General features: G+C 51.3%; 1 protein-coding gene across 1 annotated transcript in view; it reads right to left on the reverse strand.

The window, feature by feature from the left end:
- The window catches only part of PYROXD2 (pyridine nucleotide-disulphide oxidoreductase domain 2), a 26,199-nt gene continuing 8,366 nt past the window's right edge, over window positions 1-17,833 (reverse strand). Inside the window, exons 5-16 of the mRNA XM_027062814.2 lie at window positions 13,773-13,928; window positions 11,467-11,620; window positions 10,573-10,634; window positions 10,379-10,476; window positions 8,407-8,548; window positions 7,867-8,001; window positions 6,515-6,587; window positions 6,096-6,252; window positions 3,483-3,637; window positions 2,664-2,770; window positions 1,053-1,173; window positions 1-281 (exon numbers count right to left, since the gene is read on the reverse strand). Of these exons, the coding sequence (XP_026918615.1) occupies window positions 211-281; window positions 1,053-1,173; window positions 2,664-2,770; window positions 3,483-3,637; window positions 6,096-6,252; window positions 6,515-6,587; window positions 7,867-8,001; window positions 8,407-8,548; window positions 10,379-10,476; window positions 10,573-10,634; window positions 11,467-11,620; window positions 13,773-13,928 (1,431 nt within the window). The 3' untranslated portion in view covers window positions 1-210. The remainder of the gene's footprint in view (window positions 282-1,052; window positions 1,174-2,663; window positions 2,771-3,482; window positions 3,638-6,095; window positions 6,253-6,514; window positions 6,588-7,866; window positions 8,002-8,406; window positions 8,549-10,378; window positions 10,477-10,572; window positions 10,635-11,466; window positions 11,621-13,772; window positions 13,929-17,833) is intronic.

Consider the following 17,833-nt stretch of genomic DNA (forward strand, 5'->3'; position numbering starts at 1 on the left):
ATCTAAAACATTGTTTTTAATAACACAAAACTGGTTCACTCATGAAGACATGGGTACCAGGTTAACAAGTATCAAATGTAACCTGTACGTTTCTCCTAAAATAGTGCCTTGAGCATGAGGGCTTGTCTGCCGTATCCTGGGAAACTGACCCAATGGGGACTTAAAATCTCAAGCGTAGATTCTTTGTCCTGGGTCAGAGTCAGTTCAGGGTCACATGCTCTTGAGGTCTCTGAAGACGACATGGGCTGCATTGCGTCCCGCGGCTCCCATGACGCCTCCTCCTGGAAGGGAGTCTCCCGTGAACCTAAGCGGTGCTCACGACCGTCCCCAGGGAGCAGGCGGGGCCAGAGCTCGTGGGGAAGCCAGCAAGGAAGCAGAGCATGGGCACCTGCAGGGCGGTGCTGGGGACGTGAGCATCAGAACTGGGACGACTATTAAGACAGATTCTGGGCTCGCCTCCAGGCTTCCTGCTCAGAACTCTGGACAGGGGGCCCAGTGCACAGTCCAAGCACCTGCCCCCTCAGTCTGGAAAGCCAACGCGCTGGATGGAGACCCTCCGGGCGTGAAACTAAAGTGTCAGACTAAAGGTTCAAGGGGCAAGGGGTGGACGCTCAGACCTCTCTGGGGCGTGTCCACAGGGGATGGCAGCCCTGGCAAGGTCAGCGAGGCTTGGAATGGACGCAGGCAAGAATTTTTAAATTAAGAAACGTAATGTTACCAGTTCCCGCTGGTCTGACATCTGGAGGGGGAATTCAGGGACACGGGTCTTCCACAACCAAAGTTGGCATTTGGAGAGCCGCCTCTGGGGCAAATTTTTAAACCTCGTTTGGAGGAGGTGGGAGCTACCCCGAGGGTGTGGCCAGCTGGCAGAGTCCCCTCCTCCCACCTGTTTCCTGTGCACTGAGAATCCCCAATATGGGGGATGGCCTGTTCTCATGGGAGTTCCTTGCTCCCCTCCATCTCTCCTTGCCCCCTTTCTCCCCCGTCAGCAAGCTTCTGCCGTCCAGCCAGCCCCCACAGCCCGCACAGGGAAGAGGGCCCACGTCACTCACCAGGGTGGGCACCGCTGCCACAGAGATACAGGCCCCGGAGAGGACAGCGGTAGCTGGAGTGCAGGGGCACGGGGCGGGCGAAGTAGAGCTGGTCCAGGGTCATGGCACAGTGGAATATGTTCTGCGGGAGGCAGGGCCACAGTCGTTGACATAGGAGTGTTATGGTCTTTCCGGCCTTTGCAGGTTTCTTCCCCTCCCCTTCTCCAAGGAAGGTTCTTTTCCTTCCGGCATGTTTTCTTGGAAAGGGGAGGGGAGAGAGAGGACAGTTGCATGTCCTTGGGCTGGGGATGGAGTTTTCCAGAGGCATTTTTCAGGAGGAAAGAAAGGTGAGGAGCACCTTCAGAGTGTGAGAGGGAAAGAAGAGGGAGATGTTAAGTGTTTGCCGAGGACTACAAATCCTCCTCAGTCTGTTTGAAAAATGGAGGATTTGACCTATTTTGGCAGCCGGCTCATGTTTCCTTGGCCAAGACACCCACCTGAGCCTGGGTCCCAGGGGTCCAAGCCCCAGCAGAGTCACAGTGGATGGCAGACAGGGACAGGGTACTCAGGCTTGGTCCTGCTCCCCTGGCTGGGGTCCGAGCAGCTGGGAAGGTGTGGGGGCAGGGGGAGCAAGGGGAAGGGGAAGGTCAGACTTGCAGGGCGGGTCTGGACAAGAAGATCACACCTGCTGGACGTCCCTCCAGCTAACCACGTCAGCATGTCCCAAGCTGGGCTCCTCCTCCCCTACCCCCCAAGTCTGCTCTCTTCCACCTTCCTCACCTCGGTGGGCGACATCACCTTCCCCGCCTGGGCCTCCAGGTGGACCCTTCACGTCACCTCCACCCTGACCACATTACACTGAGACTTCTCAGTTCAGCCTGCCCTATGCCTCCCATATCCATCCACTCTGTTCCCTTCCCACCGTCTGGCCTCCTGCACTCTAGATCTGGACCAGCGCTGTCCAATAAAAACATAACATGAGCCACATATGCAATTTTTATTTTCTAGGAGCCACATTAAAGTTTAAAAAGAAAATGGTGAAATGAAAGTCAATAATATATTTTATTTGACCTAACAGAGCCAAAACATTATCACTTCAACATGTGGCCAATACAAATATTACTAATGAGATGTGTTCCATTTTTTTTGTCCTAAGCCTTTGCAGGCTGGTGGGTGTTTTATGTGTACAGCCCGCCTCAGTTTGGCCTCACCCACTGAAACCACCAAGAGCCACGTGAAGTTGGTGGCTGCAGTATGGACCTGGCCTCCTAACTGGTCCCTTTGCCTCCAGTCTCAACAAGGCTTTGATAAATCAGAGAGGAAAGTCCAAGGACCTGCTACCTTAAGAGGGGAGCTCCCTCTGAAGAAAGCCAGATGGGAGAGGTGGCCATGGATGTCCAGACAGGGGACATCCTGGTGACCTTCTCAGCAGGCACTGCCTCTCCTGTCTGATCTTACTCCTCCCCACTCCCTAGGTCTGACCACTTCTCTGTCCCCTCTCCACCGTGGTCTCTGCACTGTCCTCCCTTCTCCATATGGGCTGGGTGTGGAGAGACAAGATAAAACCAAGTGGGCAGGCCAGGGAGTGGGGGTGCAGGGAGAAGAATGTGATGAGGGATGCCTTATACTCACCCCTCCAGGAAGCCCAAAAATTCTCTCCAGATCAGGCGGTGTGAGGATGTCCCTGCCCACCACGGAGCCCTTGAAGCCAGGGGCGTAGGCCTCGATGCAGTCAAACACTGATTACAGAACAGCAGAGAAACGAGATGGTGTGAGCAGGAAGAAGAGGAGATGCCATGATTGTACAACTTGGCAAATGTATGAAAATTCATTAAACTACACACTTAAAATGGGTCTATTTTTATCATATGCAAATTACATCTCAGTAAGCAAAAAATACATAAACAGTCCATGGGCAAGTAAATAATTCATTACAAAGGCCTCTGGGTCCACCCCACTTTCCCACCTGCTCATCCCACCCCTAAACACAAAGTTACTTGTCTCCCGTGTATTTGCAAAGCTTTCTTCACCTCCTTGCTCTGCTCAAGTTGTTTCTTCGCTTGGAATGCCCATTGCTGCCTGGCCAACTCCCATTCTTCCTTTAAAACCCAGCTCAAATGTCTCTTCCTTATCTCTCTGGCACATATCTTCCTTCTTCGACTCACAGAGTAAGTTGTATTGTAAGACTGGTTTCTCTATTCATCCCCCCAAATCCCGACTGGACTGTGAGTAACGTTAAGGACAGGAATCGTGTCTTTCAGGCTTTCTTAGCCCAGTGCCGGACCCTAGCAGGCACTCCTTGTGTTGATTTGGGTTCCCTTGGGTTCTTCTCTCCCTTTGGGGCAGGACCTGGCACTGTTAATCCTGAATGCGCAGATAGGAGGAGGGGGGTCCATTGGGACTGCACGGCCACCAGTCACTCTGGAGACAGGATGGTCTGGCCCTCTTTACCTTTGTCTGCATAAGCGTTTCTCTCCTGCTCATCCCACACCTTGCCTCCAGCCAGCGTGTAGGGAGTGTACTGTGTGAAGAGTGAGACAACATGGCAGCCAGAGGGAGCCAAGGTAGAGTCCAGCGAGGAAGGGATGCAGAGCTCAATCATAGGCCTGCCACATGGGGGAGGAGAGAGGGTCAGGGGCAAAGAACAGCAGCTGCCCTGAAGGAAGGGCTGGGAGCTTCTCTGAGGTGCCAGGGACATAACGAAGGAAGGCCCGGGGTAACCTGGTGCCAAGGTCACTGTCTCTTCAAGACTGTGGTGGTTGCTTGCCTGCACGGGTTCCGTGTCCCCCAGGACAGTCCAGAATGCTCCAGAGGAGCTCCCAGTCCCTCACCAGCCTCCCCACCCCCCGCCCCAGGGCCTCTGGTTCCCTTTAGCCTCCCTCCCCAATGGGTGCCTGTCCCCACCTTCCTCTACTACAGCCTGGGCTCTGCCAGGCCTCTCAGGTCTCCAGGGCCCAGCGGGCAGCACAAACAAATGAGGGAAGGGGCCAGGCCTAGGGCAGCAGATGCTCAGGTAGCCGGACTTCATCCCCGGTCACCTTTCCCTGAGCAGGCTGGGGAAATCAGAGCGTCCGGGGCTGTGGCCAGCAGACAGAACCCTGAGCGGTTTCCCAACCCCTCCCCTGCTAACAATGCCCCGTCTCCTTGGGGCATGTTTTCTCTCTAATCTCCACATCTGACCACCTTCAGGCCACGTGAAATGGCCTTTTCCCTGCATCCCTCATTTACAATGTGTCTTCTGAACCTGGATGTCCAGTAGGCAGCTCCAGAGTAACCTGTCCAAACCCGAATGCCTAAAGCCTGCTCCTCCCCAGCCAGACACACCAGATTCCCCTTCTTCATAAAGACAAACACCATCTTTTAGTGGCTCCTCTTTCTTGCTCACACCTGACTTTTGTCCAACAGCAGATGCTGCCAGCTTCACTTTCAAATACCCAGTATCTGGCTACTTCTTTTGCTGTTGTTGTTTTTAACAATTTTTTTAATGTTTTATTAATTTTTGAGAGAGAGAGACAGAGCATGAGTGGGGGAGGGGCAGAGAAAGAGGGAGACACAGAATCCAAACCAGGCTCCAGGCTCTGAGCTGTCAGCACAGAGCCCGATGCAGGGCTCAAACTCACGAACCATGAGATCATGACCTGAGCCGAAGTTGGACACTTAACCAACTGAGCCACCCAGGTACCCCTATCTGGCTACTTCTTGTCACTTCCACCACCCCTACCCTGGTCTGGGCCACAGTCCTCTGTCTCTTGGATTCTGCAATAGTAACTAATTGCAACAGATGCCTTTTTTTCTCCAAACAATGGCCAGAGGGGTCTTTCCAAAATGTAAGTCAGGCTCTGCACAAACTTTCCTGGAGTAAAAGCCAGGAGTAGCTTCCAGGGCCCAGCAGGATACAGCAGCCGTAGCTCTGGGACCACCACCACCGCCCCCCCCCCCCTTCACTCCCAGGTTCTCTTCCTCTGGTCTCTCTGGTCACATCCCTGTGCCTACAACACACCACTCCATTCCTGCCCCAGGGCCTTTGCACCTGACTTGCCCTCTACCTGGGTGTTTTCCTTCAGATATTGATAAGATTTTTATTCTCAATTCTTTGGGTCTCTGGTGCCACGCTATCAGAGATGACTTTCTTTCCTGACCTTCTTATAAAGGCTAGCAAATCCTCCCTTCTTCTGACCTATTTTTCTCCATATTATCAGTGCATGTTTGTTGATTGTCTTGTCTTCCACAACAGAAGGTCAGTGACCTGAGGGCAGAGGCCATGTTGACTTTGCTTACTGCTCTGTGCCCAGGTTCTGGGACTAAGCCTGTTACAGAGTAGGGGCTCCAAAATATTTATGAGTGAATAAATGGGCATTGCCTTTTACCCTTCTCTCAGGGCACTTGTCCTCTTTACCTCATGCTATAAATATTTATGTGCCTGTCTTACGATAAGCTCTGTGTCTGTTTCATGCTCCTGCCTGACCTCCAATTCCCCCAACCTGTACTCAATAGAGTCCCACCCAGAAAAGGTTTTCAACAGGCTTTGGTGGAAGTTGACAGTATGGAGAGATACTTGCTCCTGTAAGGTCCCTGCCTGTTCCCAGAAGGATGGAGAGACAGCTGGGATGGGAGGTAGGAAATGCTTTTTAGAAGTTTTCTATGAAAGAATCTTATCAGAGACAAGAGAATATGGAGCAGGGGTATTGGGTGTGTGCCCATTGATGGGGCTGCCAAATCAGAGAAACCCCTCCTCTCCCAGAAAGCATTTTCTGCAATTCTTCTCCAAGGCCAGTGCTGTTTTCTCTGCAGTCCTTTGCTCTCCTGCTAATACGTGACACTTGGCTGAACCATGTCCTACTCTTTACTCCTTACCTGCCCTGGCCCACAGGCTTCTTGTCTAGATGTACTTCCTATCCTTGGACTTAAGTATGGGTTTAGGCAGATTCTGAGACACTGTGAATGTTTAACACCAGGAGGAAGAGGCAATCCTTGCCATGTCTAGACAGACCCCTCACCCACCCCTCACCTGGCCCATGCATGTAAGATTGTAAGAGGGGACACCAAAGCCCAGCGGCCACCCACCTGTGGGAAGGCAGGCCATCCATGGCATCTTCAAAGGCCCGGTGGAGAAGGAGGGTGTCTTCACAGTTCAGGTGGATGGAGCACTGGTGATGGGGCAGTGGCTGGCCCCCGGGAGCATTGGGGGCCGCCAGGAAGTCAGGCAGCCTGTCGACAGCCACTGATGGACCAAAGAGGAGGATGAGGGCCCAAAGGCCCATGTCCTCAGACCCCAGGATCCTCCTTTTCTACCCATCACCCTGCTCACCCAAGTGATGGACTGGAAAGAAAAAGTATGAAAGAGTGTTTCACCTTCAAACTAGGGGGCAGACTGGAGGGCAGAGAATAGAGGTGATGATGTAGGCCAGTTCTTCCCAGACTTGGAAATTTCTCACTCAGGTAATGTCAGAAGAGACAGCTCTGCAGTCTGGTGTGCCTCTTACCATTGATCTTGGTAACAGGTGACTGGGTGTCTAGTCGGGAGATCCTGTCCACGAACTCCTCAGGAAGCCATTCCTGGAAGAAGGTTCCATGAAAACGCCTGAGGATGGCTGAGGCCCCAAGGGGCTGCCTTCTTCCTTTGCTCAGGATGGTCCCTCAACCTCTACTGCCAGAAATCCTCTCCATCCTTCAGAGCTCAGCCAAAGCACCTCCTCTGTGAAGTCAGCCTGGATCCCCTCCAGCTTAACACTAACCACTTCTTTCTTTGAGCTCTGCCAGAGCAATGTATATGGCCCACACCAGCTCCTGCTTTGGATACGGCCAGTGGGCTACAGGCCCCTTTTCTCCTCTGGTCTCCAAGCTCTTGTAAATCTTGGTTATTTCAGAATTGTCTTGACAAGATGCTTTTGAACAGATGTTTGTTGAATTTTCTTAGTGGAATTACTCAGAAAAAGTGGTATCTTGTTCCCCCCCCCCCCCCCAGGTAGTCCCAAGAATGGTTGGGACCTCCATACTCATATACATATTATCATATCTTCTGGTGACAGGGAAGGTATGATCAACTGCAAAAATTTTCCCCAATCCTCACCCCTCCCTAGATGCACACACCTCTGTAACATCCTCCCACTGTGATTCTGCGCTTGTGACAAGTTCATGTTAGGAAGTAGGATGCAAACAGAAGCCTGAAAAGCACCTACATGAATGAGTTTGCTCACTTTTGTCCTCTGCCAGACCCTGAGAACATGCCTGGACTTACATTGGAGGATGAAGGACACATTGAGCAGAGCTAGTCAACCTGGTCATTCCAGCGGAAATCGTCCTGGATTAGCCCCAGCCAGCCAACCTGGGCACATGAGCGAAGCCAGCCAAGGTGAACAGGACCCACTAGTTGACCCACAGCTGATGGAAGGTGCATGAGCAAGCCCAGATTGGCTGAACTCAGCCAAGTTCAACTGAATTCTCTAGTTCTGTGTGCTAAATCAGTATTCTTAATATATGCCCACAAGCTGAGCATCCATATGGCCATAGATAATTGACACAGATGCTGGAATTAGCATTGGCTAGAGGGGGAATCAGGGTAGTAGGGTAACTCTGGATTAAAAGTCAGACCCGGGTTCTAGCTCTGGCTCTGCCAATCACCAGCTGCATGGCCTAGGTCATCTCATTCCTTCGGACCTTCCTTCCCACCCATGAGGCTTCTTCCTGTTTGCTACCTGCCTGTTGGGTAAGGAAGAGATGGCTTCCCCCAGTGCAGATACCTGGCACTTACATCTCCCGTCCTCATGCAGTCCTGGCTCCCTTGACCAACACCCCCCATGTGGGCGGACAGCTTGCCTCCACCCTCAGGCCTTACCTGTGGTGTCAGCTTCAGGAAGGTGACCTGTGGAGATGCGTTGGACAGCACCACCTTACTCCTCACCTCCGAGCCGTCTTGCAGCACCACTCCTTGGACGCGCCCTTCGCTGCTCACCTGCACTTTGGCCACTGCCTAGAGCCCACCAGAGTGAGGCCCCAGAAACCCCCCAGGAAGAAAAATACAGTTGGATCTTGGAGGATTTCCATTGTCTGTGCTGCTCTGGGGCACTGCCAGCTTCCTCAGCCTGAAGCCACCCTGCTGGGCTCTCTAGCAAAGTGGTGAAGACTTAGCCCACTCACTCTAATGGAAAGGCTCAGCCCAAATGGGGTTAGGGGCCAGAAAATTCAAAGGAGGTGGTCTGAAGAACAGGGGCCTGGTTGACAGCTGCCCAGCCATTAACAGGCTACATAAATTCAGCCCCTTGATTCCAAGCCCCACGTTGTGCCTCAGTTAAAGGAGGGACCTTCTGAATTTGACATTTGGTTCTATACTGAGATCCTTGCAAATAATCAGGGTAAGGGGTAGGGGGACATTCACCTTTTCAGTGAAGACACTTGCTCCATGTGCAGTGGCTGAGCTGGTGATGGCATCAGAGAGGGCACCCATGCCACCCTGGACATAGCCCCAGGCCCCTTGCATCCCCTCGAGGCCCCCCATCACGTGATGTAGCAGCACATACCTGAGGACAGACCACTGGGATCAGTGGTTGGAGGTGGGATTTAATCCCAGAGCTTAGATGCAACTAGATCTTTCTTTCTGGTGCCATTAGCCTCTCCCTCCCCCTGTGCTGCCTTTCCCAACAACCTTTGAATGGGCACTGCCTCCATGCCATCAGGTGCCATCAACCCTGCCTCCCAAAGAACTTTCCAGTTCTTGCTCCCTGAGGCCTCTTCCCTGATCCAGGCCTCTCCTCTCATCCCTAAAGTGCTGCACTGATATTCTTCTAGTTGGACCACTTTCTCCCACCCTTTCTTTCCTGCAGGCTTGGAGCCCAATCTCAAAACCTAGCTGAGTCCTGTCACTTCTCTCCTTTGATGCCTTCACTGGCTTGGTGTTGCTCTCAGGGTCATTGCCAGTCTCTGAAAATGACCTCCAGGGCTCCAGCCTCCTCCCTCACCATGCTCCCTGTTGCGGTCCGCACTCCTGCCAAAGCAAACCCCCGCATCATCTGTGCTCAGCCCCCAGTGTCTGCACATGCTGTTCTGGCAGGTTCAAGGCCCCTTCCTCCCTCGTGTTTGTTTACCTAATCCCTCCTGTCCTGAGAGTCTCAGATTAAACATGCCTTCCTCCTGGAGACCTTCTCTGACCCTGGACAGCATTGTTTCCCTGCTTTACCCCCATCCTAACCCTCACAGAACTCCGGTATCATCATCTGCTCTGTGTCTACCTCTCCTATTAGGATTTCAGCTCCATTCACTACCTGGCCCCAGGTCCTGGCACAGGGAAGTGCTCCATCAATATTGACTGAAAGAATTAATGAAGAAACAAATTACTTAAAGGCACACTTCATAAACTGGGCAGTAGCCAGGCCTCCTGGAGACCTACAGAGAAAAGGACAGAAGGCACCAGCTGGAACATCCAAATTGGCTGGTGGATCACAGAGTTGGCCAAAGTATGGCAACCGCTGCCAACCCCCTTCTTCCATGGCCCTGGGGAATTCAGAGCTGGCTTAATGTGTGTTGAAAAACCACTTCCAAGGGTGGTTCTCATCTTTTGAGAGAAAAGCCACGTTGACAGCTTCTAGCTGCATCTTGTGATACACCAGAAATGGCCCAACACTTGGCAGTATCCTCTATCCCAAGACACATACACACACACGCACACATACAAACACACCCCACACACCCTCCGTTCTTGCTCCTACAAGTGGCCATTAACTCATCCCATAGGTACAGACTTCACTGTGTCTGCCTGCCCCCTCTTGGATCAGGCTGTCAACACAGCCGCCACCTATAGCGTTCCACCCTCACCAAGGTGTGTGTGTGTGTGTGTGTGTGTGTGTGTGTGTGTGCGTGCGCGCGTGTGTGTCTTGGAACCCAGGGAAAGGAACTTTGTGTGTGTGGGGGAGGGCTAATGGGACTTTGTGGGAGGAGAAGAGATAAAAAGAGGAGAGACAGAGAAGAAGGAGTGAAAGGGAGAGAGAGAGAAAAGAAGGAGGAAGTGGGGGAGGAGGAGGAGAGTGGGAAGTTGTTCATGTTGAGATATAACAGTGGGAGAGAGGCTTTTCTCGCTGAAACAGTAAGGAGTAGTGGCTAAGAAGGAGGATTTTGGAGGGTCAGACAACGTGGGCTGGAAATCAGTTCTGTAACCACTAGCTGTGTGACTTCAGGCAAGACCTGCCCCTTCTCTGAGCCACGGCTCTCAGATGTTGCTCTGAGGGTTAGATGGGAGCTTGGCTTCGTGCCCGGCTCACCCAGAGAGCTCGGTGAGCGGTAATAGCAGCTGTTAGTACTTGTGGGGGATTCACTCTGCTCTCACTGCACCCCTTACCACCACACCCCACACTCACCCACTCCCCGGAGTGTGGGGACTTGTCATGGCTCCGATCACAGCATCCGTTGCCAGAGTGGCTTTTAGAGGCTCGGACTCAAACCACTGATCCAGCACCTAGGACAGCAAAATGTCAGGGAGAAGGGCATAGGGACCTGGGGAGGACAGTCCCCCTCAATGTGGGGTCCAGCCTGAGGCTGGGGAGCCCCTCACCTTTGTAATTGGAGCTGTGAGGACCTGGTAATACTGGGGCAGCTGGGCTCCCAGCACGCGACCTAAAAGAGAAGACCCATAACACATAGGCTGAGATAGGCAAGAAAGAGTCAGTCCAATCCGTGATATCTCTGCTCCTACTTCTTTATCTGTAAAATGGGAGTAATATTTCATATCCCAGGAGCTACTGTGAGGACTGAGTGACATATGTAAAGCATTTGCAAGTTCATAGGCACTTAATACATTTTAGCTGTTAGAGTTATTTTTGGAAAAATGTTAACTTGTACCTTATTCCCTTACTTTGAACTCTATAAGGCCCATACCCTGGGAGGCAGCCAGCTTGGCCAGGCCATTGCTGTCAGGCTGATTCACACTACGCCGGAGGCTCACGGGGCAGGAGGGCTCTGAGGACACGGATCGTGATCTTTAGCTGGTGTAGCCCCAGTGCCTAGCTTAGTGTCTGGCACACAGCACTTGCTTAATACATTTCGTTGCATGAAGCTTCTTGGACTGGTCATCTGAGAGGCAGTGTCTACTTCTGGCATTTGTGATAGATTCTACTGGCTCTGATCGGTCCTTCACTCCTCCCGGAATCCACACACTTTGTCCATGCAACTCTGCAGCATCTCCCGCTGGAAATCTTCCCAGTTGCACTCCGCCTTTCCTTGGGGTCATCCTTCAAAATGAACTATTTGCATATAAGCCTTTTCTCAGGCTCTGTTTCTAGGGCGGGCTGGGCGAAAACTTTCTCCCCAGAGTACTCGGACAGCCCCTATTAATTGGTGGCAGGTGGCAGGCTGAAGAAGGTTCAGGCTTTGGTCCAATCATCAGGAAAATGGGCTCGAGTCCCCAAAGGTCACTCATCATACCCAGATGCCTGCACTTTGGACTCACCTGCCTGCAGCAGGGGTTTGAGGGTGGAGAGCGACTTGAGCCTTTGCAGCAGGGAACCCCTCTGGAAGGCCTCCGCGTCCACCGGCGCTGCATCCAGCAGAGGGTCTATGGCTAATGCCAACCGATTCATGAATGCCTCATATTTGGGGAAGGCCTGGAACAGAGAGCCCTGAGTCAAGGCCCCATTGCTTAGAATCCCACAAGGACATTGCCCCACTGCTCTGCCCTCCATGCCGCCCCCATGTGGCCTGCTGCTCCTAGCCAGGCCTCCATGACTCCTCAGGCAAATTACTCCCAGTTCTAGGTCTGTGAGCAGATGTCAGCACTAGGGGAGGTCGGAGAAATCCTGAGCAGTACATGAGCCAGTAGGGTGGTGGCAGGGACAAGGAGTTATGCTGGCCAAGACCAGTTGTCAGCCACAGAAAACTGGCAAGTATCCTAGGATGTGGTTTCTGTGATAAACCGTGAAACCACTTTAAAGTTTCTCTTCTCAGTCCTGTCTTCCCGTGTATTACTGGTAAAAGATCCCTTCCCCTGTATTCCAGCATGATGACTATTGTTTCCTGGCCTGCAAATCCCCTCCATCCTCTTGTCCTATGCAGAAACAGAAGCCTACTCCCCATCGCCCCACAAGCCCCCCGAGCCAAGTCCGTTTCTCTCTTTCTCTTTTTCTTTTCAGAATCCATTGCAACAGAGTGGTTAGGACACCCACCCTTCCTTCACTGGGTGGGTGACAGGAGCTGGGATGGAGGCCTCTGCCACCAGGGCCCTGTCTCAATCCTCAGCCCTCACCTTTTAATTTTTTGGTTCATCTATACTCATGAATATATCCATGGAATTTTAATAAGGTTACCGAAGGAAAAGTTCTGTGTGGAAGTACATTTGAGAAGTCTTGATAAAAATGACCTTAGCAGCCTTCTCTACAGTAGGCCTTTAATGTGACAACACGAAAAGATAAAACCGGAATTCGGTTTCCTTACTTTCCACCCCGGGATGTGGCCTCTGCCTCCTGTTCCTGTGGTCACTAGCACGCAAGGCCTCAGCCACTGTCCAATAGGCCTGGGGACGTGGCCTTGTCCTGAATCCTCTCTGGTGCATCTGAGATGGTCAGGGTTTAGAGGAGAGGGTGGAGGCAGGCGTCCCCAACCCGCTGCACAAAAGAGAAGCACTTTGAAAAAGCAAGCTCCCCAGGTGATTCTGCTCATCGGCCAGGCTTAGAAACCACTGGCTGAAGAGAGATTCTGTGTGTCTGCAGTTCTCTTGGTTTTACTCAACAATAGAGCACAAAAAGCAACACACAGGGACTGTATTAACCTAGGTTCTCCTTACTGTCCTCACTGAGACATGAGTTAATACTATGCCTCAGCTTGTGTCTAGGCTTGGTACAAAAATATGTCCATTTAAAGACTCTATATCTGCAACACCAGTCACACCAGGCCCATAAGATCATTCAATGACTCAAGGCGCACCTGGGTGGCTTAGTCAGTTAAGCATCTGACCTCAGCTCAGGTCATGATCTCACTGTTTGTGAGTTCGAGCCCTGCATTGGGATCTGTGTTCACAGCTCAGAGCCTGGAGCCTGCTTTGGATTCTGTCTCTCCCTCTCTCTCTGCCCCTCCCCTCCTCTCTCTCTCAACAATAAATAAACATTAAAAAAAAGATTACTCAATGACTCATATACATGAAGGTACCCAACAAATTCCTTATAATGCAATCCCAAGGGAAAGCTATGCATTCTCCATCAGACCTATGTCCTTCCTTCCAGCAGACCGGCATGCCATCCTGGACAATTTCTTGCCTTGGGCTGCCTGGGGATTAATGCCAGATCGAATGAATATTACAAATCTCTTGCCCTAAATTCCTGATCCAATTCATTCTATCCATAATTGTCTCTGATCCTCCCTTCATTCCTCTTTTTTGGCTTTCATGGACTTAATATTGATAACCACCTGGAGTTCTAGTTGTAAGCAGGAAAGATGGAAAGCACCGTAGTAGAAGTACATACCGGTGGATTCCCTTTTGAAATTCAGCCAGCAGAGACCACCTGAACAGTGGCCTCATAGTTTGAGGGTCTCCGGTCTCCACCGGCCTTAATCACTGTCTTCCATTCCCTTCTCTCTGAAGGGCTCGGATCAGAGGCTACCACAGACCGGAGCCCTCCTAGGGCAGGTGGGGTGGCCTGTCCCAGCCCTCGTGGCCTTTGGACGACATGCTCTAGGATGACTCCGACCAGGCCCAATTCCTTTCAGGAGCCACCTCCAGGCTGGCAAGGGAGGAGGAGACCCGTTGCCAGTCCCTTTCCCTACCTGCGCATCTCTCCGCGAGAACTGGGCAATCTGCTTCTGGTTTTCCGCCATGTCTGTGCCCAGAAGAAGGGACCTGGGGACCTTGTTCCCTGTGCCCTCTTCCAGCATTGGGGTGAAGGAGTAGGGGTTCCGAAGATGAAGCCTCAGCCCGTGTTTCTGCAGGACACACATAGCAAAGCAACATTTTAAGGGATCTGTGGCCTCTGCCCTTGACCCTTCTCTGATTGGGTTTGCAACAATTTAGGTCTCTGCAAACAGTTCCCCGAGGCACGTGGCACTGGTTCTTACGTTTTCTAATGTAAGTGCATAAAAAGCATGCTTGCCCAGGCACTCTTCGGCAGGCCACGCCATACCACAACATGTCATGCCACACCATGCCACACTACACCACACCATCCCACACCACACTATACCACACCACACCAAGCTACCCTGTGCCAAGGACTGTACTAAGGTTTACAATGATCACCTCACAACAACTGTAAGTACATTGTCCTCATTTTACGAATACAACAGAGGCACAGGGCAGTGACATAACTTGTCCAAGGTCACCTTGGGAGGTGGATCTGGGTTTCAAAACCACATCTCTGTGACTCCAAAGCTCTGACTCTCAGCACTAGTCTATAACTGCCCCCACTTCAGAAATAAATAATTAAAATTTAGAAAGACACAATAAAGCAATGGTTATGTGAAAATCTATACTTACGAGGTAGATAAATTATTCACATCAAAAAATTTTATTTACTTTGCAGACTCATTTACTCCAGGGTCACTTTAAATGGAAGTTCCCTTGATGCATTTAAAATATGATTTGACTTACAAATATTTGACTGGCAAACAGAACTTTCCAAGAGCACATCTACTTCCTCAATGGAGGTACAGATAAAACACAAGGGGCCTGAGCTGGCCCCACAAATAAGACTTACTATTCCAACTAAAGACTTGTTTTTTTCTGAAACCACTTTATTGAGGTATGAGTGACATACCAAAAGCTGTACGTATTTAATGTGTTTAACCTGATGAATTTGGCACCTAGAGACTTCTTTCCCAGATCCTTGGCCAGCTCCCTCTCCTCTCTGACTGCTCTGTTCACATGTCACCTGAGCAGCAAGGCCTCCCTTACCAGCCCAGCACTTTCTGCCCCCTCGTCTTGCTTTATTTGTCTTTGAAGCACTTACTGCCCCCTGGCTAACTGCATACTTAGTTACCCAGTCTCCCCCAAGTGGAATGTCAGCTCTATGAGCTCAAGGACATAGTTTCTTTTCTCAGTGCTATATCCTTAGCACCTAGATATAGTGCAATCAATACGTATTCTGTTGACTGAATAAATGAATGCCATGTTGCAGACCAGGTACATGTCCAGAGACAGAAACAAGATCTGTGAGTAGAAGTTCTGAAAAACACAAGGAAACCAAAAAAGCCCTCTCCAACAATTACAGCTGACATTTCCCTAAGCCAGAGATATTCCAGATGGTGGGATCGCCATGGGGAGAGCATTCTGTGGAGGTGAGTCCAAAGGTTTGGTAGGGGTTTGGGCTGGAAGACCTCCAGAGTCCTTTCTAACACCAACATGGGGAAATGTATTTGATCCAAGCTGGAGAAAATTTCAGGTTGGTTTCTCTCAGGTTAGTCTTTCTCACCCAGGAAGTATCCTTAGTTTCTCCTTTTCCTTTCCCCTCATCCCAACAGTCACCAAGTCTCACTGGCCGAGTCTCCAGAAGTTGTCTACTTCTCTCCATCTCCACTGCCCCTCAGCCCAAGCCACCATCTTGTGAACTACCGCAGCCACCGCCTCACCCATCTCCTTGAGACCACAGCCGCTTCTACCACATTCCACACCACCCAGCAGGCGGACTGACCTTTCATGAAGTCATAAACTCCATCCCTCCACTTCTTCTGCCCATGGCACTCAGAATAAAATGCAGTCCCTCCTTTACAGCCTACAAGGCCCTATGTCAACTGATCCGGACCCCCTCTCCCACACCCTCAGCTGCCCCTCTGCCATCACAGTCTACTTTCTTCTGCCTTGGGCCTGTCTACTTCCCTCTGACTGGAACATTCTCTGCTCAGGTGACCACAAGGCTGGTGACTTCTTAGCATCCGCATGTCAGTTCAAATGTCACCTCCTCAGGGAAGTTTTCCTGGTTGCCAGTCCAGGCTGGACTTCTGGTCCTTCACTACCATATTGTCTTGTTTTCCTTTCTTTAGGCAACACCTACCTCTACTTGAAGTTCCCTTCCTAAGGCAGAAGCCTTGCTGCCCCCATTCACCGCAGTGTCCCCAAGGGCTTCTCCCAGTGCGGGACACAGAGAAGGGGCTCAGAAACGTTTACTGAATGAATGAATCAATAACCCACCCCAGATAAGGGACCCAAGAGTTATTTCAAGTAGAACTAATTGAATATGATTTTTTTTTTTTTTTGTCTGACTCAGGACTTTCTCATCAATTGAACCTTTGCCATTCTTGATGGCTTTAATTATGTGGTGTCAGAATCAGAAGAGGCATGTTGAATCACCATTAGATTGGTTCAGATCGTGCAGTTCTCTTATAAAAACAAAGCCCTTCTTCTGATTTCCCCACAAGTGTTCTCAGCACGCATAGCATCCTGGGTGGAAATCGCTAGGAAGGGACAAGGTGTATATGAGGGACCAGAGGTAAGGGAGATTCAAAGGGTGTGGTTCCGGGCCCCAGCATAGTCCTGCAGAATCAGCCCTCAAATCAAGGTCCCCCAGGGTCCCATCAGTTTCCCACATTGTTCTGACAGACCTGAAAGTTTGAGAGCCTTGCATCAGGTTTCCAGGGAGCAAAGTGGGAGCACACTGATCTGGTTAAGACCCGGAAGAACAGAGAGGAAGGGGAGGGAGGACAAGGGGTTGCCACTTGAATGAGGTCAAGGCTGGCCCAGGAAGAGCAGGATAAGGCAGCCCCTGGCTGATGCGGGAGAAAAGACCCCCAGGGCAGAACTCTGCCCTCCCAGCCTGGATTCCACTGCTTAATGTGGGGTGGCTATCAAAGCAAACCAGGATAGTGGATAGACCCGGGAGGTGATCCAATCTGATGTTCTTGTTGACAGCTGGGGAAACTAAGATCCAGAACGCAGGCCCCACTGAGGCCCCGAGTGGGTGGGGTAAACCACCCTCTGGCTCAAGGATGGAAGAGACACAGTGGCACGAAAGGCTAGCCTCACACTTTAGGTGAGGGCTTAGTCTAACCGGGGACAGGCCTGTAGTGGCCGGGTCTGATAGGCAGTGGCCGGCCCGGGTCCCCGGGTCGGCTGCCTTATCTTTCTGTGGCCTCAGTTTTCTCAGCTGCTACATGGGAGTTATAGTGCTAGCTGACAATTATTGAGTACTAACCATGCCCCAGGCACTGCACTAATGATGAGTGAACCTATTAAAACCACCACAATAGCCTCACCATGTAGGTACTATCACCATCCCCACCTTACAGATGAGAAAGACGGGGCGCTGGAAGGCAGCTGATAAAACCACCAAGCAGGGACTCAAAACTGTTAGGTCCTAGGGTGTGTAAGCTCAGCCCTGTCCTCTGCCCAGGTCCCACCTGGAGAGCTCCTGCCTGTGACCTTGTCCATTGCAAACCGTAACGTGCAGGATCGCTATCAGGATGCCTGTGGCGGCACACTGGACCTCAAGAACAGGGAGCAGGAGGCAGGTAGACCTGATGCAAATTCTGCCATTTCCCAGTGTGTGAACTTAACCTCCCAGCACCTCGGTTCCCTCGTCATAAAACGGGAACACTAAAACAGTTCTTGTCTCACAGGTGCAGCCCAATTGATAGAGCATTAGAGCTTGTAGCCCAGGTTGTGACACTGGTAATTAAACTGTTCTTTATTGTTGTCTGGAAAGAGGACATTCCTAGAACGACTTCAGTTGCCCTGTTGTAGACGCCTTCCAGGTTGCCAGTGTCCTATTCACCCCTCCAGGCTCCGCCCGGGATTAATTCTGTGCATCACGAAGCAGGACTGTTCTGTCCCATGATTTGGGCACCACGCTCCTATTAATGCAGCCTAAGGTTAGGGGTCAAGTCATACACTCAATTCG

The sequence above is a fragment of the Acinonyx jubatus genome, chromosome D2 (genome assembly GCF_027475565.1).
Source record: "Acinonyx jubatus isolate Ajub_Pintada_27869175 chromosome D2, VMU_Ajub_asm_v1.0, whole genome shotgun sequence".
In the NCBI taxonomy this organism is placed as follows: domain Eukaryota; kingdom Metazoa; phylum Chordata; class Mammalia; order Carnivora; family Felidae; genus Acinonyx; species Acinonyx jubatus.